This window comes from Camellia sinensis, chromosome 12, assembly GCF_055761805.1.
Source record: "Camellia sinensis isolate YWXY chromosome 12, ASM5576180v1, whole genome shotgun sequence".
Taxonomy (NCBI): Eukaryota; Viridiplantae; Streptophyta; class Magnoliopsida; order Ericales; family Theaceae; genus Camellia; species Camellia sinensis.
In genome coordinates this window covers 93535012-93556897 of record NC_138972.1, presented here as the reverse complement: position 1 = coordinate 93556897, position 21886 = coordinate 93535012, and the positions used below count along the sequence as shown (strand labels likewise).

Sequence of the window (21886 nt, the reverse complement as noted above, 5' to 3'; positions counted from 1 at the left end):
TATAAATAGTTCGAGACAATTGCTTCATCTTCCAATGAAATAGTTCATGAGGTAGACATTGTTGATCAGATAAACATTGGTGCAAGTGAGCACCAAGTGTCTCTTATGACAAAATTTCAAAAGCTTTTGGAGGAAGAAGAAGGTGATGGAGGCAAATCAGAAGTAGATAGGTATTTGGAAGAATCTTGTGAAAAGAAAGTTGCAAACTTTGACATCTTAAGTTGGTGGAAGACAAATTCTTCAAGATATAAAGTTCTTTCTCAAGTTGCAAGGGATATTTTGGCCATTCATGTCTCTACTGTTGCTTCCGAGTCTACTTTCAGCACAGGAGGTCGTATCCTTGATCAGTTTCGTAGTTCTCTTACTCCAAAGCTTGTTGAAAGTTTAATTTGTACACAAGATTGGTTGCATGCTTCGCCATTGCCACTTGAGATGGAAGAAAACTTTGCAGATTTGGAGGATACAGAAAGAGGTAATAGAATTTCAATATTCAATTTATCATTTAAATTACATTCATGTATTGTGTTATTTTTTACTTTAAACTGAAATTAATTTTTTTTTTTTCAGCTCTAACCAATGTCAACATTGTTGTTGGAAAGTGATTTGGCTTGCTGTGATGTGAAATTTGCTACTACTGCTGCTGTTGTGCTTTTGTTTGTTGCTGTTGCTGCTATGCTTTTATTTGTTTGTTGCTTTTACTTATGTTTTGTTACTTTTGTTTGTCTAAAACCTGTTTTCTTATTACTTTTGTTTGATACTATGTTTAGTTTTAATACAAAGAAGAACTCTACTTTGTGTAATGTGTATCCAGTTTTAGGAGAACTCTGCTTTGTGTAATGTGTATTCAGGTTTATTGCTTTTGTTTGTTGTGTTTGATACTATGTTTATATTTTTTAGAAATTAAAATGTTCCATATATATTTTGTTATTTAATTATGTGAATCCGTGGTCCTAAACCGATCCGATTCATATTTAAACGGATTGGTTCGGATTGATTCTACAATTTAAACGAATTGGATTGATTTTAATTTTTCAGGAACAGTAAATAACGGATTGGTCCTGATTTTACTCCAATCCGGACCAATCCGTACCATGTTCACACCTATCCACAACTAAACTATCAAATTTAACATTGTTTACTACTTTTACAAAGTTCTCAAAATTCAATTATTAAATCCATAACTAAACTGCCAAATATAAATTTGAGTTATTCTCCTTGAATAAATAGTGTCAAATTCCTTCATTTCAAGTCCATAAATCATAACCCAACCTTAATTTCTTCATCCATCAAATCTAAATCCAAGTCGTTACTTTTTCCTTCATCATTATTATCCTAACAGTTAGTCGACCCTACTTAGTTCGATTTGGTTTGATATTATTATTTTAGCAGTTAGTAAGAAAATGGATTTAGCATATCCTGACATCAAGGTTGACAACCAGCCAAGTGCCACTCAGATCAAAAGGGTGGTGATTCATCAAAGTCTATAAAGCTAGATCTTTTTGGTCCCCAAAAACACTAATTACGGTCTTACCTTCAGGATAACTAAAGCAGCAAGGCTTTTTCTTTTCATTATTTTCCTTGCTAAAAGAACAGATTGACAGTACTGCTACCTACCTACCAAAAAAAAAGAAAGCAAAGATTGACAGTAATGCATTAGCTCTAGTTTGCTGCATTGGAATCAAATTTGAATTAGCCGACACAATCTCCACCCAAATTGATTCAAAAATTCAAAAGAATAAAATAAAATTTGATTCACTGTTTGGAAATAATCAGTGGCATGTAGATTATAAACTCATAACATTAGGGATTTTGAGATACTATTATTGATCAAATTATTTAACTAGAAAGGATAAGCAACAAATAAATAAAAAGGGTATATCAAATTATTTAATCAGTGGAAGGTTTCATGAGCACTGGCACATCTGACTATGCATGATAGTTGGTCACAAATGGAACAGATTTTGAATTGACAACAAATTGAAATGAAATTTGTTGTACTCACTAGGCTCTTATATCTAGAAACTTATGATGTGAAATTACAGAAAGCATAATCGGAGCATTGACAATAACCAATAAAATACAAAGAAGAAAACCATAGTTCCTACAAAATACAGAGATGATCAGCAATAATATCATAACTATTCATCAAGCTCCCCGCGATAAGCACACATCGAATGAAACAAAATGCAAGAATCAACGGAATAATTTGCGCTACCTTTGAGAGAGAATATAGTTCCAAACACTCCTTGGAAATCTGAACCATGAAACAGCTAAGGCACTCTTCAAGTGTAATGTGACGCGCGTCATTTCTGAAATCATGTGCATATGTACTCAGCAGAAATTGAAAGTTACAAAGCTGGACATTATGATCTGCAGGATGGTAGAGTGATTCCTCCACAAGAAGCAGCAATTATTATGTACAGAAGCACAACAATCAAGCATGTCGACAAGGCCCTGTCATAAGACAAAAACACAAGTTTATGTGCATGAAATAAGAAAAACTCAAGGACATGTCAGAGCAGGGTGCCTTCTCCCATGCCCATCATAGTGCCTTCTCTACTTTCACAATGATTGGCCTCTTTGTTTTCCCTTTTTATTTTCGTTGGGCTTAAGATGATTATCCACTTCATTACATATTTTGTTTAATTCTGGTATGAGTATCAGACCAGGGTGTGTGCCTAAGTGTTGAACCTCCCAAAAACCTATTGCATGTTAGGATAAAAGAATATATATGCATATATCCAAAACTTTGGTATGAGTATGTGGACACATCTTGAACATTTAAATATATTGTATAGTCAATAGTGTGCAACATTATGGCATAATATGTTGTCATTACGTAGGAATTTACTTGAAATTAAATGGAAGGATTTCTATCTCAAATCCATGCAAGAAGCTAGAAAAATTTCTTTACTATCAAAGGTGGTGTTTTTCTTCATCAAACATTATAAAAAGATTAAAGAATCCAAATGTCTAATTTGGCCATGTAACACTGTTTAGGGAAAAAAAAGGTCTAACTTAATAGCAAGGGACCAGTACTAACAACAGCTTGACATTTTTCATCCAAAGAGCACGGCTGAGGCGCCTAGACTGTTTCTTAAAATGAAAAGCACTGTCTTGCATTGTTGCTGTTTTGTCAACAAGAAGCTCAATCCGGTCACCCCTTTCCAGTATCTTCTCTATATTGTCCACCATGATAGTGCGGACCTGTATATTGTTATACCAGTTGTGAGCATAAAACAATCATAATGACTGTGACTGCATAAAAGGAAACAAATTAAAAAATTAAAAATTATAATAAAGTTAAGTCTTAAAAGAAAGAAATTTAGTAATGGTTGGTTACAATCTTTCCATAATCTTAGACCATCAAAACCATGAGGAAAAAAGAGGAGATGAAATCAAAAGTACCAAGACAACCAGCAAACATTTTGTTCAACGTAGTTCACCATTTTAAGAAAATGCATTTCGAAGAACTTGTCCAGAAACCAAACCAAATAGCTAAGAAGTGCACACAATTAAGTCGCAGTTTTACAATTGAAAGTATTAACATACTCAACAAAGGTACAGACAGAACATCATTTTTTTCAAGAGTCCCAAGATCATAATTCTATAAAGCCCAAACATAATACCAATAGAGAATTAACTAACATAAGATCCAAATGACTACGGAAAGAAACATGAGAAAGGACTAGGAGTACCATCATATAGAATGTTTGTTTGTTTGTTTGTTTGTTTGCTTGGTTGAAGCATTTGGAGTTGGGAACTTCGCCATAAGTATTTTGGTCAGTTAATGCATGCATTCTCTCATGGCAACATAAGAAGAAAAAAAATGACATTAAAATTAAAGGAAAACAAAAAGCACAGTCAAAATTACATAAGAAAGTTACAGTACTCTACACACTTGCCTCATTAACTTCGCCCCTTACACGATTGAGAGTATCTGCACTAGGGTTACTGGAGAAAAATTCCATTTGCTGGTGCAAGACCCTCGAAAATTCGTCATTCATTGAGTAAGCAGGAGCATAAGAAGCCACTCTGCCATAGTTTTTCATGAACCTCATGTGAATATCCTTTAAGTATGAAAAAGGGACTCTCCCTGGACCACAGCACCGACCAACACATTGTCAGCTCATGGACAATAACCAGAACAGCAAATCAGAGAAAAAATTGATTGTCAGCCTACTCATAACCAAAGGTAAAAGTAGAAATAGTACTGAAAATTGAGAAAATATGACATAGAATAAACCTTACAAAGCATGGATTAAAAAGGCAAAATAGGAGGATAATCTTCATTGTACATGACCAAACCATCATAGCATCTCAACTTTATCTTCAATAGGATAATCTTTGTAGACTTTTTAACTTTAGGAATTCTTAAATCCAAAACTTAAATTTTTTCATGAATAGAACTTTCTAAAATAGATATTATGACTTTTTTTAATGCTTCTCTTCCATTGTGTACAATGTGAAAAAATGACTTTTTACTATTTTAATATAATAAAAAAAAAAAGATAAATGTATTTATCATACAGAAAAACAGAAATAATCATTATTTCCATGTATTTTATGTTGGCATGTCCTTATTGTGTCTTGCCCTAATTTATTTTTAAATTTTCATGAGCACATGTCCATATCATATCACATCCGTATCCTGTGTCTATATCAGTGCTTCTTAGTTTTTACATATAGGAATGAAAACAATCTTATGTAATACTCTTTCTTTTTGTTCATTATTCCATATTTTATGAATTTTAAGAGTAAAGTAGTTGGAAGGTGGCAACTTATTGTATTGCAAATCAACTGGATCTTCCTATCATAGCCAAGTTCTCCATCTCCACATAGTTTTGAAGACGCTGCTCAAAACTTAAAAACCACCATTTAGAAGAGACAGTCACTAACTGATCCTGCATCGACCAAAATGCCCTAGCTTCCCTCACTCAAAAGATCAGCCATTGTGACATAGATGTATTGAGGTAGGCCATGGATTGAATAGAGAAAGAAGGGCTCATATCTGACAGATTTCGAGCAACCCCCAACCTTTTGTTATGGAATGATCATTCCCTTCACATAGTGAAAGATAATTTCATTTGTAATGCATTTGCCATTATATTTTTAATCTAACAAAATGTGGGAATGAATATTTTGATGGAATGATCATTCTATTCCGGTTCATTCCAATGAACCAAACACTACCTAAGTGACCGAACCACTTTCATGCTTTGAATGAGAAGTTGTGCTTCCGATCTTGTTCTTAGCTTTGGGTCAACCAAATGCAGGAAATTCCTCACCTCAAGTTTTCTAAACTTAAATAGTCCATGGAACTTCTTTAATACTGTTTTTGGTTAGGGGATTTTTTTTTTTTTTGATAAATCTATTTTTAGTTAGGGGATTTAAGAAGGGATTTGGAAACCAAACCAAACCAAACCTTAAGTCTCATCAAATGGGGTCGGCTACATGAATCCTTCTTCTCCATGCAGTCCTATCAAAGGCCATTTCGTTAGTCAAATTAAGTAAATCCATATCTCTATTTACAACGCTAACCAATGTTAATCTAGGCCTTACCCCGTCCCCTAACACTTCCATCTACCATTATAGCATCGTATCTCTTCACTACTGCCTCTGTTGGTTTCCGTTGAATATGACCAAACCATCTCAATCGATTCTCTCTCAACTTATCTTCTATCGTGCTACTCCTACCCATTCTCGAATACACTCATTTCTAATTCTGTCTTGTCTAATCTTGCCACAGATCCACCTTAGCAGTCTCATCTCAGCTACAGTCATCTTATCTACATGTTGTTTCTTGGTTGCCTAACACTCCGTCCCATACAACATCGCTGGTCTAATAACCGTTCTATAGAACTTACTTTTAAGTTTAGTGGGTATTCGTTTATCGCACAGTACCCCAAACGCACTTTTCCACTTACACTTTCCCGCCTTAATCCTATGGGTCACATCTGCATCAATCTCCCCCGCTGTTGTGATAATCGACCCTATATAACGAAAATGTTCACTATTAGGCAATTCTTGGTTCTCAATCTTCACTTCTCCTCTGCTTTCATTGTTACTGTTACTAAACTTACACTCCATGTACTCTGTCTTAGTTCTGCTTATCCGGAATCCTTTAGATTCAAGAGTTTTTCTCCAAATCTCCAACTTTGTATTAACTCTTTCTCTAGTCTCATCCACTAACACTATATCATTTGCAAAAAACATACACCATGGCACGTAATCCTGAATATTTCTCGTCAACTCATCCATAACTAAAGCAAAAAGATAAGGACTTAAGGTAGATCCTTTGTGTAATCCTACAGTGATAGGAAATTTATTTGTCTCTTCAACAGGCGATCCAATAGTGGTCACCACCCCTTTATACATGTCCCTAATCACATCAATGTAACCTTTTGTCATCTCTTTCTTCGATAACACCCACCATATTATATCCCGAGGCACTCTATCATATACTTTCTTAAAGTCGATAAACACCATATGAATGTCTCTTTTCTTTTCTCTATACTTTTCTATTACTCTCCTCAAAAGATAGATCGCTTCCATTGCTGACCTGCCAGGCATAGCCCAAATTAATTCTCTGACACCTCTGTTATATTTCGCAATCGATGTTCTATCACTCTCTCCTACACTTTCATTATATGATACATTAGCTTGATTCCTCTATAGTTGTTGCAATTCTGGACATCTCCTTTATTCTTATAGATTGGCACTAAAATGTTCTTCCTCCACTCATCTGGCATGTTCCTAATCAACAAAATTTTGCTAAACAATCTAGTCAACCAAGCAACCCCTTTTTTATCCAAACACTTCCAAGCTTCAATAGGGATGTCATCTGGTCCTAAAACCTTATTTGATTTCATCTTCTTAAGTGCAATCTCCACTTCAAAGTTCCTAATCCTACGATAGAACCTGTAGTCTTGGTTTATCGTATTCCTGGCTATTTCTTCCCCTATTGCCGTACCTCCATGTTCCTCATATAATAGTTTCTCAAAATAGTTCTTCTATCTTTCCTTAATCTCTTCATCCCTCACCAATACCTTAGAATCCTCACTCTTGATGCACTTAACTTTGATTAAAATCTCGTTTTCCTCTCCCGTATCTTAGCAAGTTTGTATACCCTCTTCTCTCCCTCTTTACTATCTAGTTTAGTGTATAGGTCATCATAAGCTTTCAACTTAGCCTCTCTCACTACTTTCTTGACCTCCTTATTAGCCAATCTATAGTTCTTAAGGTTTTCCTCAGTTTTATCCTTTTGCTACTTTTTAAAGCACTCTTTTTTTGCCTTAACTACCACTTGAACCTCTTCCCTCCACCACTAAGTTTCCCTAGAGCTGGGTCCCGTTCCTTTCGACTCTCCAAGCACTTCACTTGAGATTCTTCTCATAATATTAGCCATCGAGTTCCACATAGTGTTAGCATCATCTTCCAAGTCCCAAGTACCTTCCTTATTCATTCTATTCTTAAATATTTCTAATTTATCCCTTTTTAGGTTCTATCATTTCGTCCTACGACGCCCACCATCCTTCCTAGCTTGGTATTGCCCTCTAAAACATAAATCTAGTACCAAAATCCTATGTTGAGAGGTCAGGCTCTTTCCAGGAATCACCTTACAATCATTGCATTTTAGGCAATCCACTTTTCTCACTAAGAGTAATCTATTTGGCTCTTAACTGACCTACTCTTAAAGGTTATCAAATGCTACTATTAGCTACCACCAGGTCATAAACCAACGCAAAATCTAAGATACTCTCTCCAACCTCATTTCTGTCACCAAAGCCGTATCCACCATGCACCATTTCATAGCCTAGTTTATCTATCCCTACATGGTCATTAAAATCTCCACCTATAACCAGGTTCTCTCCTACGGGTATCTCCTTTAAGATCGCATCCATTTGCTCCCCAAAATCCCTCTTTGTTTGATCATCTAATCCTACTGGAGGGGCGTATGCACTAACAACGTTCACTATATTCCCTCCAATAACTAATTTAATTAACATAATCCTATCCCCTTTCTTAATGACCGCCACTACATTCTCCACAAGACCCTTGGCAATTAAGATTTCTACCCCATTCATGCGTCTATCTTTACCACTATAATACAGTTTAAAATCGGTATCCTCAATTTCCCTAATTTTCTCACCCGTCCACTTAGTTTCTTGTACGCAAGCTGTACTAACTCTCCTCCTAATCAAAACATCTACCAACTCCATCGTCTTACCAGTTAGGGTTCTTATATTCCAGGTGGCTACCCTAAACCTATAGTCTTGGACTAACTTCTTTATCCGCGCTCGTCCAGAAAAATACCGAAACATTTGCCCATTTTTCACCGCACCCAGGCGTCGATGCGGTGCCCCTTACTCACTTTTTGAAATACCCGGAGGTAAGCGCAATGCGTCACTTGAGGGGAAAGACCTAGCATTTAAACAATTCAAAGAAGGATTCATTGTCATAACGGATCTGAGCGGCTTTTTTACGTGTTGGCTGTCGGCTAACTAACACACAACTCTCCTCCTTTAACTCGGGCTTGGAAGGGAAAAGAAAAATATGTTAAACTAGGTGAAATGTAGATATATTTTATTTACATTTCAACTACCTTTACTTTTTTTCTTTTTCTTTTCACTTGCCAAATCTCTTATCAAATCCGCAACCAAACACAGCATAAACGATCAGACCAAACCACAATGAGAACAAGATTTGAGAAGACTACAGAATTCTTGAAGCTACATAATAAAACATTGGACTTCCCAAGTATTCTCGAGTAAAAGGAACATAAATTCAATAACATTGACAAAAAACTGAATTACAAAATCACATCAAAACCTTAAAATCAATTCTGAATAAACCTAGCTTTATTTCAAGAGAATCAACATAATATCGACTTCAAAACCAGATATACCTATATAGAAACGCATCTAAATACATATACATAGAGAGAGAGAGAGAGAGAGAGAGAGAGAGAGAGAGAATTACGAACTTCCAATGGAGTCATTGGCCATGCATAGGAAGGTGAGACCGTCGGATCTGAGTATGTGGAATATGTATCGGTCTTGAGAGAAACAGAGCCTCGAATCGGTCTCCGACGGCAGCTTCTCGAGAATCCGGCGAGCGACGGCGCCGGTGTTTCCCGTGACGGCGCTGAACTCCGCCAGCACCGTGGTACCCCTCGCCACCACTGCATAGAGAATCGACATTTCGAATACTCCTATTACTCTCTCTCTCTCTCTCTCTCTCTCTCTCTCCTCTACTTCGATCGTCGATGAGGACTCTCGGAGATGGAAATTTTAGGGTTTTTTGATGTTGTGTCGAGGTGATCGAAGAGAGGGAGAAGAAGAAGAAGGTTGAGAGAGAGAGTAAAGGCGGCGAAGCCGCGATGTCACCGGGAAGTCCCCGGTGGTTTTGGTAGTGCAGTTGGATACGGTGACTCAGAGGACATGGAGTTTTGGTGCTACGTCTGTTTTCTTTCTAATTTTTCTTTTTTCTTTCTAAGAAAATACATTTTTAGGTTGTGCTTTTATAATTAAACCTCGTTTTAATGAACACTGTATTTTTAAATAAAAATTCTCAATTCAGCCATATTTTTCTGTATATAAAATTCTTTTCATTTTTTGTGCAATGGTTGACAACAATACCCAAAACTTCTTCGCACAAAAAATAAACTTGGCTCACTAGTCAATTAGGAAGATTCCGAATATAAATTAAAAATTAAAGATAAATGTCTTCATCTACTTATAAAAAAGAAGATAAATGGCTTCATTTGAAAAGTTAGATTGACATTTTAACTTTTTAATTATTTTAAATTTGATTAAAAAATCTATTTTAATTAATTTTTTTGATTTTTATAAAAAAATAAAAAATTATAATTCAAATATAATATTTTATTTTATTAATTTTTTAATTTATTTTATTTTATTTGACTAAAAAAAAAAACTAAATTAACCAACATCTCTACATCACTTAGGGTCCGTTTGGGAAGAACTAAAGTGGACTTTTTGGCTATTTTAGCCACAAAAGACAAAATAGGCTATTTTAGCCACAAAAAACAAAACATCACATCCAACCCATAATCATTATACTCTTCTCTCACAAAAAAAATCAAAAAAGTCAAAAGGCCAAAAAGTCCTTCACAAACCAAGCTTTTTAGCCCAGGCTAAAATAGCCAAAAAAGCCAAAAAGCCAAAAAACTAACCCACTTCCCAAACGGAGGCAACATTACAATTGGCTAGGCCGCTTACTGTTGGGTCCATCGCCAATCATAATTGGTTGGTAAACAAAATAGTCATACACTAATAATATTGTTGTAAGAGCAACACTTGGCCTTAGAGCATCCACAGTGAAGCTGCTAATCCTTCGCTAGTGTTAGATGTTAAATTTTTGGCTGGTCAAGTTCATTTTGTTCATACAATGAAGCTGCTAACGTTAGTGTCAGATGCTAGTGTCAACTATTAACTTGTGTGTTAACTGTGACTAGCATTTTAGCCAATAAGAGAAAGAGAGAGAGGGGGACGTGGGAAGTGTCGTGGGGTGGTCCGGCTGGATATCCAACCGGTTGTCTCCTCGGACGTCTGGACCCCTCAAGTACAAAAAAAAAAAAAAATTGGGTCTGACCGGTTGACCGACCGGCCGTCCGGCCATCTTCCTCTCCAACTGCTACTAACTGTTTATATATTTATATATATATTCTTTAACACACTTTAACATATCCATTATATCACCATTCACTCACTAAATTAACAAACTCTTAACACATATTTTTGGGTCTCACTTTTATCACTTTTTGTCATATAACACACTTTAACACATATTTTTTAACACATCCATTATGGATGCCCTTAGTCTTCGACCAACAAATAAATTTTCTAATTACACATGTTTCATTTATGGGTGATTTTTCAGAAAGTCCTTTTTAATTGTTATATTCCATTTAACCCATTTTCTTTTTTAATATTCCATTAGGTACTGTTTAGAATAATATGACTAAATCACCCTTCTAACTTTTTGTACATGTTTCCATTTTGAACTTAATACACAATAAAAAAAATAATAACAACAATCACTCATTCCATGGAGAAAATGTCTCCTTATTTAAGGGAGAATCTTTACATTTCAAGAATAAAATTTTTCCCTTATTCCATAAAGTAAATATTTCCCTTATTCTATGGAGAAAATCTCTCATTTATTCCATAGAAAAAATCTCTCACATTCCTAAAACTATAAATATTCTACCTCTTGAAAATCTCTCACTAAATGTTAATGTGAACTTTCATATTACAAATGCATGTTGGTAAATAATACAAAAATGTTTCATGCCCCCTTTTCCCTCCACTCCCTTTGACCCCCCCTCTCTCTCATTGGTTACATTTTCTTTTTCTTTTTTCTTTTTTTCCTGCTCCTCCAATCACCACCCGCTACGTGTCTGTGGGGGTTGTGGGGGTGGTGAATGGAGGGGGTCTCTATCATGGCTCTAAATAATATTCCCTCATAAAACCATACACTGTAAACATTCACATTGTTGTATGACTATTTTTTAATGTGAATATTAATTTTAATTGTGATTTGTTGTGAGTAATACATGGTTAATGTTGTCATGTTATTTTGGTATTATAGAGACACTGTGAATATTCACATTATTGGTAATTGTTTGTTATTGTGTGCATATAACCATTCGCGAATGTTGATGCGAACATTCACATTTATATTACTAAGATGCACAATATATTGTGACCAAAATATCACATTGTTATTTACAGTTATATGTATAGCGATTCCGGTTTTGAGCCTGACCCTTGTTGTATTCTAGACTCGGGTTTCATGGTGTTGTATCGTTGATCTTATCTTGCTTCCCTTGTATTTATTTGAATTTGGCTATTGGGTTGTTGTGGTTACGTTTGAGACTGGTTAGTTGCTTAGTTTTCAAACTTTTGTTGCCCAGATTTTTACTCCTCCACTCGAGTGGCATTTCTTGCGCTCGAGCGGGCTTTGCAAACTCTCAGTACTTTTGCAAGTCTACAAAACTACTGGAAGACTGTATTCTACGCTCAAGTAGTTCTTTTTGAGCTCAAGCGGGCTCAGCTTGAGCGGTTTTTCTTGCGCTCGAACATTGGTCTATTGTCTGCAAAACTAGTGGGAGTGTGCATTCTGCGCTCGAGCGAAACAACTTATTGTGTTTGATGCTCGAGCATCACTTCTTGCACTCGAGCGGACTGTGCGTATATCAGTTCGCAGTAGCCTCCTTTTACATCACCTTTTCATCTCTTTCTCTCTCTAAAACATTTCAAAACCTTAGATCTTGAGTTTCTCTCTCTAAAACCTATATTTTCTATACTTTTTTACCTAGATCTAGTGGTTTCTCTATCCGTATGGCTTTGTTAAAAAAGTAGTGCATCTCGAGGGCTTCATTTTGATCCAAACAGAAGTTGGTTTCGGCGTCTTTGAAGTATTCTCCTTGCTTTGCTTGTCTTCTAACTTTGAGGTAGGAACTTTCTACAGTCTCCTATGATTTTTAACTTAGTTATTTGTTGATTGCGTAAATAATGTTGGGTTTTGGAGGATTTTAGACAAACGTACGGTTTTGGTTTAAATCAAAAGAGGGGTTTTCAAATGAAGAAATTAAAAATGGCTATGGGTGTAGATATGAGGTTGTGTTGTGTTAAATTTGTTGATTTTGATACATGGATTGAATTTGGAAGAAAATGGAGTTTTGCCCTAAAATGTTTCAAATAATTATTTTGTATAAATAATGGACTTGGTGTTGGGAATGTAAAATTGGATAGATGTTTATATAAATGGTAGAGCTGGATGCTTGTTAGCTCTCATCTATGGAAATTTGGATAATTTATCTGTTTTGGAGATTGTATATCTGTTTAGAAATATCTATTTTAGGCTATTGGTGGAGGATAGCTATGATTGTAGACATTGCATGAGGATTAGGTGAATTGAAACTAATCTGTTATCGGTTGTCATTGAATATGACTGTGTTTTTAATATATTGTATATGTATGATGTTTGAGAGGAGAAAATGGATGTACTCCATGTTTGAGAGAAGAAAGGGGATGAATTTCATTGAATTAAGTTGGCCTATGTGTCTAGAGTAAAAGTCTCGAAAACCGTGCATATATACATGGGTGTTGATTCTCGCAGATGAAATTTCCGTAAAATAGTAAATTTGAAGTGTTTGTTTAATGATTGTATTGGTTAGAGAACCACTAAGTTGTAGCCTCAGTTAGGTTGTCTGAATAATAATGGGCTTGACTCATGGATTGAGGTGAAATGAATTGTCATGCAATGAATTAAGATATAAATGGCTTGAGACACGAAACTTGGCATATAATGATTTTGTGACAATATGAATAGTTTTATCATGGGCATTGTATATGCATATCATACTTATATCTTTATTAAGATTCATATATTGTGTTAGATTGTTTCTACTGGGCTTTGGCTCACCTTACTTGAGAAAAATATTTTCAGGTGCTGGTGATATGCCTCCGCCAAGGACTTAGCTTGGGAGGATTGTGGAGCTAAAGGCTCACTTTTGTTTATTTTGTATTTACTTTTCACAAGCCTGGGGCTTAATTTGTATTAAGCTTACAACTCATTTTGTTGTAACCAAGCATGGTCTTGAAAAGATGTAAGCTATTAGGGCATATAAATCTCTGTTTAGCTTTCATTTCTTATTACCTCTTGTAACACATGCTATAGATTCAGGATGAATGATTTATGAATGTATATCACATGTGTCACCTTTTGTATATTAACTCTGATTAGTGAAAATTTCTTAAGTTATTTATATCACATTGTACTAGTGTTTGGAGTTAGTTTATTATAATTATTTTGGGACGTTACAATATGACTATTTCTAAATGTAAATATTAACATTGATTAAAGATGTGATAATCACCACACCAATGTGAACTTTCACACCATGTAATAATCGTGTAAAAATCACAAAAACTCATACAATAATCAGTAATATGTGAATGTGAACATTCACATTATGCAACAATCATTCAATCATCAGTTTACATCGCACATCATGTTACCATCACATGTTTCTAATGTTGAAGTTTACATCACCAAATTCAAAACATTAAAATCTAATAATCCACAATAACAATGGCTTTAGTAGATGTGCACGTTCACTTTCACAATCACAAAAATACCTAATTAATAAGCATATATATACACGGATGTATAATGCCATATCAATCTATCTCGGAACAGAAAGTCGAATCTAACTTTAATAAATTATTAAACAATTCTAAAAATACATCCTTACCAATACATACCTATATGTTACACTTATTTATTTTGATGATTTATTTAATTATATTTTAAATAAGTATATTTTAAATACATACCTGAAGGCATGGTGCAACTAATGATGAGATTAATAAATGAAAATAAAATTCGTTGCTAAAAACAGAGATGATAATATTAAATTTAAAAGAAAATCGTAAACTAAAAATAGATTGAACAATTTAATTCCTAATAGAAGCCAAACATCATATTAAAGAATATTAATGAGTTAACATTGTGCACTGAAATACTATGAACAACAACTGATAAAAAATAAAATAAAAAATCAAATAACTCCAACTATCTATTTGGTTTGCTCAGATGAACACACACCATGAAATTAGATCAAGGGACTGAAATTTAAAAAATAAAAAAATAATTAAAAAGAAAAAAAACCCACCTTGAATGGAGTAATCATGATCATTAAATATTTTTTGAAAACAAAATTAATGGTCAAAAAAATACAAATTCAACCCAATAAAAACAAAGAAAAATAAATAAAATAAAATTCACTACACCTAGCATATCAGAAACATAAGAAAAGGTAAAACAATAAAGCACGGATCACAACAACATCCATCCAGCAATGTAACTGAAGAGAGTGAATATCCTCTGTCCAAAAAAAAAAAAAAAAGCAAACAATACGGCTATGCAAAAATAAAAAATTAAAATAAAATGAAAACTAACTCAACCCAAAACTTTCTTAAAAAACTTTCTGAATTCTATTGATGGCAAAAACATTTTCTTCATATCTAACTCAACCCAAAACTTTCTTAAAAGGTCAGATGGCCTCTTACCCTTCATAGATTCAGAGAATATAACCCACAAATGTTTAGAAATTTCAATGTGAATATGGACTTTATTAAACTATATTGTTGCCTACAGTCATAGCATTGCATGTGCACAATCAACATTTTGGATAATACATGCTTGTTCTTTACCAAGATCGACAAAAAATAACAATTAAAGTTGGCAATAAAAAGAAAATTTTCTCCTGGTCCAGAAGAGTTGTGTGCAAAGCCTTGAAAACCAGGCAAAAATGAAAATCATGTTAGAGAAAGTGCATTAATAGCACAGGCTCACAACTTTGCCACTTGTTGACTGAAAGTCGAGTCAATGCAAACAACCATCTATAAGATTTTTTTTGGGTCATAAGATTTTCAGCAATGCATAACAGAAAAGAAATAAAGATAAACACTCAGTTATGCGAGGCAATCATAAACTAATTAATTGCATAAAATGAGAAGTTGGGTTTTCAAAGCTACATATTCTTATCCCTTCTTTAATTCTGAAAACTGCATTTAAATCCATTAGTTGAATGAAGGATAACTACCCTAGCATATCTTAAAGTAATGCTCCCCCATGGAAGGCATTGCTTTGTTTCATTCATGTATCAACTGCTTTTAGTATAGGCAAGAGATGTAACGGAAAACATCGCATTACCATCAAATGCCTCCCAAACAGACTTACTTCAACTTGAATTAAATTCGTATTAGGAATATGGATTGAAGAGAAAAAGAAGAGCATCCTAATTAAAATTCCTTTAGCTTCAACCTCCAATGTTGGATTGCTTCACATATCACAAAACCTTTAAATCTCTAAAAGACTGTACTAAATTTAAATGAATACTTCCCCTACTTCTTTTAGGACTGAGACTTCAAATATAAAAAAAACTCAAACTTCTATTACTAATAGTTCTCTAGAGCTCTACTACATACCCACTAATATTACTTGGCCAAATTAAGGCCCATAACCCACCACTTACAACCCATATTTAGCACATACAGACACTGTCAATTTTGACCGCTAAAACATAAGAAAACTTAAAAAATAAACAAAAATATATTAACAAATAATTACAACACAACATAAGTTAGAAGTTACAACTTTATTAGATGCAAGAGCTCTATGCTCAAAATGAAAAAGAAATATATTAACATCGAATTAACAAAATTTACAACATGACAAAAGTTAGAAGTTACTACATTATTGGATGAGCACTTTAGTCCAAATGAAATTTTGGCATGTTCATTTTCTTGTTTCCATGATCTATATGAACATAACTTCACAAATGCAAGCATACATTTGAGAGGAGGACATTTTGTGTTTTGCTTATGGCATGCCAGCGTGGGAGTATAAAGTTGTGGTTCTACTGCTTTGCTATAGGGCCATTTGGAAGGAACGTTTGTTCATGAAATTATTCTCTCACCCTCAAACTACGTATAGCAGATGGGCATAATAAAAATGAGAGATACTTATTTGTAGGCAAAGCATAATTACAAAATATCCATTTTGCAAAGGACATAGATCCAAAACCATAAATTGCTTTCCAGAAAACCTATGCAGGTATATAAAACAGAATGCCAACAGTAAATAGGAAGGATTTATGAATAGACAAAAAATAATTGCTTACATGGAAAAATAAATTATGTTGGAAACTATAGAGTTGTGTATAAAATTGATCACATTCATCTTATTAAATTGTTGACCAAAATTTGCAAATTTTCAACTACACAGAGCTTGTCTTATTCCTTTGCTCAATTTTCCTACTCATAAACAGGTATGTACCACCATGCAAGAATTTGTTTTGATGCCCCTTAGGCTTCAACCATCTAATTTTTTTTTCCAGTGAACTCCATATTCAATTGCAATGCATAAAGCAGAAATTCAAGGAAGTCTAGTGAAACTTAAAATCAAGATTACTCACCTTCTTATCCAACTTCTCAGAGATGATCACATGTTTAAGATTAGCATCCTTCCTCTTTTTAAGAACTTCATCCCTCTTTTTTTTGGCACTCTCATGCTCTTCCACCATCCAAGAGGGTAAGCCCTTCTTTTTCTGTATGTGAGTCCACTGGCCCCAGCCAGGGAGTAGAACAGGTTTTTCAGGTTCAGGATTTTCTTCATTCAATACATCCTCTTTATCCTTCTCAAAATCATCTTCCACATCATCTCCCGCAAAAGCACGTCGTATTAAATTTGCTTGAGATGGTAGTTCATAAGTTGACTTTGTGCTAGAGGTCAAAATTCCATCCACCATGTCTCCCTCACTGTCTGAATCACAGTCGTCCCCTAAAAATACATGTGAGACACTCATATAACTCAACAAATCAAGAATATAATACAAAGAAAATTACACATGCAAACTATATTAACAATGGTAGCCAAATCATGTTTTTCTGTGATTAGTGAAATATGCAACTCACTGCATGTCTGCCAGGGGGTAGGGATGAAAAAGTAAAAAATGCTTCAATATAATGTTAAACCAGACGATTAAATACCTATTTACCCTAATCTATCATAGAAGCTGAAATTAAATGACAAAAATAGGAGTTAAAAATATGTTCCACTGATTAAATACCTATTTACCCCAATCTATCACAGAAGTTGTGGGAGTTATACTTATGGATTCAAAAAATAAGATAGAATCAATAAATTCATTCATGATAGTTGAGATAAGAAACAAAAGTATTGAAAATTTTAAAATCAAAATAACAAATTGTAATTGAGAGAGATAGTTGAGATGAGATGAAATGAACATAGAGATGAGACTCAAACAGATGCTGTAGTTTCAAATTGTGACACTGAAATAAAAATACAGAAGGAAAAAAATGATGAGGTATGGACAGAAACAATATATTCTGTCCACAAAATCACATATTTAAGAACTTCAATATACCTTCTTTAATTTACTTGGGATTCTGAACCCATTTGGTATCATTTGCCATGTTTATTAATTAATTGTGAAAAAAAAAAGGCAAAGCCCATTTGATTTCTAAATCAACTCATGACCATTCACATGACGGAAATCAAATCAGCCAAGAAATAACAAACATTGAATGGGAATAATTTACTAAACCCAACGGTATAAAATTTGGAACAACAAAATAATTCACTCCACAATCAATTTTTTTTCAACATTCCTTATTTAATTTATTTGATAATCTAAACCCATTTTGTATCATTTGCTATGTCTACTACTTAATTGTGAAAAGTGGGGAAAAAGGAGCAAAATCCATTTAATTTCATGATAAACCCATAACCATTCACACCACAGAAACAAAATCAGCTGAGAAAAATAACAAACATACAATGGGTAAAGAAACTTTAACTGCGGGGGATTGAAGATCAGAGTCAGAGGGAAAACAACAAAATAGCTGTTGTTGCAGTGGAGTCAACGTGTTTGGACACACCAACTTGAATGGTCTACACTCAAACCAATGTAAGAAACTATAAAGTGAATCAAATTGATGAGCAAAACAACAAAAATAAATAAATAAATAAATTCAAGAACGCCAGTTTCATCGACAAAATCATAGATTGCAGATGAATTCAAATCCAAATTCCGATCAGATAAAACCTTTACAAAAGATTGAGTCTTGAAGAACAAATTGCAAATATATAAATTAGGTAAAATTAGTAAAGGGTTCAAACAAAAAGTAAAATGGAAAGATCATACACAATAAACTAAATTAAAATTAAAATGAACACAATTTATGATTACCTGATTGCACAACCACGGCGTGAAAAAAAGAGAAGACGGCGGCGGTTCTTAATCCAATCTATGTTTTTTTTCTCGTCCCAAAATGAGAGATTGCTTTGCCATTAAATACACAATAACCGTAGCAAGCAATAGTCACCAATGTGATTGTTCGGTCAAGAAAGATGACCGTTGGAGACCAAGGTTTGAAAACTGAAATACAGTTTTTATTTATTTATTTTTCCAAATAATGGTTTCTCCAAAAATTATAAGTGCCAACCCAACCCACACCCGCACGTGTGTGTTTTGGATTGAGCCTATCTCAGTCCATAACTCCCCTCCTTACAAAACTTATGTTCATGAGTCTATTTCTCGTTCACTTATTAATGGCTTTAACAACCGTAATACATCCTCATTCAATTTGATTTTTTTTTTAATTTATATATTCAATTGCATAAATTTTTTTCCTGAATTTAATATGATATATATACACATTCTCATATATTTCTGCATTATCTCAAATAAAGCATACTCAACTCTAAATTGGGGAAAAAAAAAAAAAAACTTAACAATAATCCATCAACAAGTCTAGAACACTTACAGTCAAAGTAGATAAGTGTAGATAAAGAATCACCCGAGAAGTTGTTTATTCTGAACAACACAAAGTCATAAAACAACGTGCACAAAAATTTACATTATTACACCAAAAAATACAACGCAAAATAATGTTTGATTTAGTTGGAATATTTAGTGTTACCGAAAGTATAACAAAAAATACATATCTTCATGACCCTGAATTATGGGAAAAAGCCCCAAAAAGCCCAAAAGTTTTTTAAAACTGAATTATGGGTTTTATGGTTGGTAAGTCTACCCACCATATGCCAATTAACAATTGCAATTTTCACTACTCAAATAATACCTTCAAAAAAAAAAAAAAACAACATGGGTAGGGAAGTTGGTTTACTTAATTAACATATCCTCTTAGATCGTGACAGATCTCCACACTTGTGCCAAACCAAAAAATTGAATAGGAGAAACAAAAATAAAATAAAAAAATAAAATAAAAAGTAAGTGAAAAAAATACCAAATAGAAACATACCAGACAGGACAAACTCTATTATTATTTAAGCATAAGTATATACAGAAGCACACAAAATAGAAAAGTAGAAACCTAAGAGACTTAGAATACTCATAATGAAAAATAAATAGTAACATTGAAACAGATTTGATGTACATAAACAAAACTAAAAATTACAGAATTAAATAGCCAAAGAATTATTAAACAGATTTATTCATCTTACTCTTTGAGGACTCATTATGATTTGTCTAGTAGTTAACTTCACCATATAAATTGACTCCAACAACTATTTATAAAAAAAAATAAAATAAAAAACTATCAATTTCCGGCCCAAATAAAAAATAAAAAATAATTGAAGATAAATTATATAAATAGTCTCTGATGTTTGCAGGTGTAATAACCCTCACCACTGCTTACCGATAAACATTGATTACCGTCAAACTGAACTGATTATGACTGATAATTGAACTGATTAAAGTACTGAACTGACTGACTGAGAACTGGAACTGAATTGACTGAGTATGTATGTTAATCGGTATTCTATCTGTTTGATTGTTTATTTGATCTGTTCATGTTTTATGTTTAAACTGCTAATTGAAGGCCTTATCGGCGGCCGAACCGGGAATTGATTAATTTTTCTCGATCATCACGATTTATGCGATTTTATGGTGTATCTATTTGAAATTTGATTTAGTATGATTAAATTAGATTAAATATTGATGGATTGCAAGTTTTGGACTTAATTACCATTAGACCACTTAGTGGCCACTACTTCACATATGTTGAGCCTTGTATACACTTAAATCAAAACATTTCACCAGCTCTTGCATTGCTTTGCCGACTTAGAGGGTGAGAGAGAGAGAATTGATTTGTCTTTGAGGGATTGGCTTAGACAACTTGGAGATTTGAAGTATAGATTTCATATTTGAGCTCCTAAACCTTGAGTACAAGACTAAGGTAGGAAACTCATCTTCTTATTGTTGTCTTTGAGTTAGTTCTTGCATGATTCATGCTTCATTGTAGAACTAAGTCATGTTTTGGGTCATTGTTGTTGAATTGAAGAGCATTCCTTGCATGCATGTTTGTATTGTAGATGTTGAGTTGTTTTCATGGCAAAATGTTACATGCATGTTCACAATTATGTTTAAGTCCATGATTTCATCATGTTTTGGAAACGGTTGGCTCTTTAGAGCATCAAATTGAAGCTTTGAAGTTATTTAAAGATCATGCATGTCATGTTTGTTTGAGGATTGTTCTTGAAAAATGGTTTGAAATTGGGTTTGAATTAAACACCCTTGGGCTTTGATTTCTCAAAATTGAGCTTTGAACCATGTTATTCTATGTGTTTACAAATGTTTTCTGGAAATTCAGCCCAAGAGGTCGAGTTTTGAGTTGTTGAAACTTGGTTTGAGCTTGGAGGTGCAATCTGGGTTTTCCAGATTCTGCACTTCCGCTCGAGCGGGGGATAGTGACGCTCGAGCGGGGAATCCGAGCATCCAGTATCTCTGCACTGTTTTACAGTCCGCTCGAGCGGAGGATTGGGCGCTCGAGCGGAGTCATGTGTCTCAAGCTCGAGCGGGCGTCGAGCGTCCGTCGAGCGGAGATTTCACCCATCTAGTACTTTTACAGTACGCTCGAGCGAGATATTTGACGCTCGAGCGTGTACCTTTGTTGCATGACCGCTCGAGCGGGGAAACCTGAGCTCGAGCGGGACTCTGTTTTTCTGAAAACTCCTGAAACTGTTTTTTGATCACATCTTTGCATCCTCATCTCATCCTAGGCATTCTTAGGCCTAGTTTAAGACATCTTATTGAGGGCATAGATGTAGAACACACCGAGGCAACTTAGGGATTAAATTATTATCTCTTCCGACTGTGTAGCTTAGTGTGTGTTCAATCTGTTAACTGTGTAGGGTTGGCGACCGGGGAGACACGCTTTAGCATACTGTAGCCCAAACTCTGTGAGTAACGATTGTGTAAAGATATGTTCACAAATGATTATCTTCTGAGCAACTGAACTGT

General features: G+C 34.3%; 1 protein-coding gene across 3 annotated transcripts; it reads right to left on the bottom strand.

Annotated features, from left to right (window-relative positions):
- Positions 1-704: 704 nt before the first annotated feature.
- On the bottom strand, positions 705-9683 carry LOC114284791 (vesicle-associated membrane protein 714-like). Of its 3 annotated transcripts, none has more exons than XR_014345616.1 (5): positions 8987-9616; positions 3906-4096; positions 3044-3207; positions 2216-2454; positions 705-1614 (listed from the first exon to the last, which is right to left on the bottom strand). XR_014345616.1 is itself a non-coding variant. In XM_082897481.1 (4 exons), the coding sequence occupies exons 1-4, from the start codon at positions 9201-9203 to the stop codon at positions 2364-2366; spliced, it is 663 nt and encodes a 220-aa protein (XP_082753607.1). In that variant the 5' UTR covers positions 9204-9683; the 3' UTR covers positions 1862-2363. The 3 variants fall into 3 exon arrangements, 1 of the variants encoding a protein (XP_082753607.1); XR_014345617.1 differs by having other exon boundaries at positions 705-1610; XM_082897481.1 differs by lacking the exon at positions 705-1614 and having other exon boundaries at positions 1862-2454; positions 8987-9683.
- Positions 9684-21886: the final 12203 nt, after the last annotated feature.

Excerpts from the sequence above, each read along its gene's own strand:
- LOC114284791 (XM_082897481.1), bottom strand. The coding sequence starts at position 9,203 with ATGTCGATTCTCTATGCAGTGGTGGCGAGGGGTACCACGGTGCTGGCG. Across the intron at positions 4,097-8,986 it reads GGCCAATGACTCCATTGGAA|GGAGAGTCCCTTTTTCATAC; the intron begins GTTCGTAATTCT and ends GCTGTGGTCCAG. Across the intron at positions 3,208-3,905 it reads TAAGGGGCGAAGTTAATGAG|GTCCGCACTATCATGGTGGA; the intron begins GCAAGTGTGTAG and ends AACAATATACAG.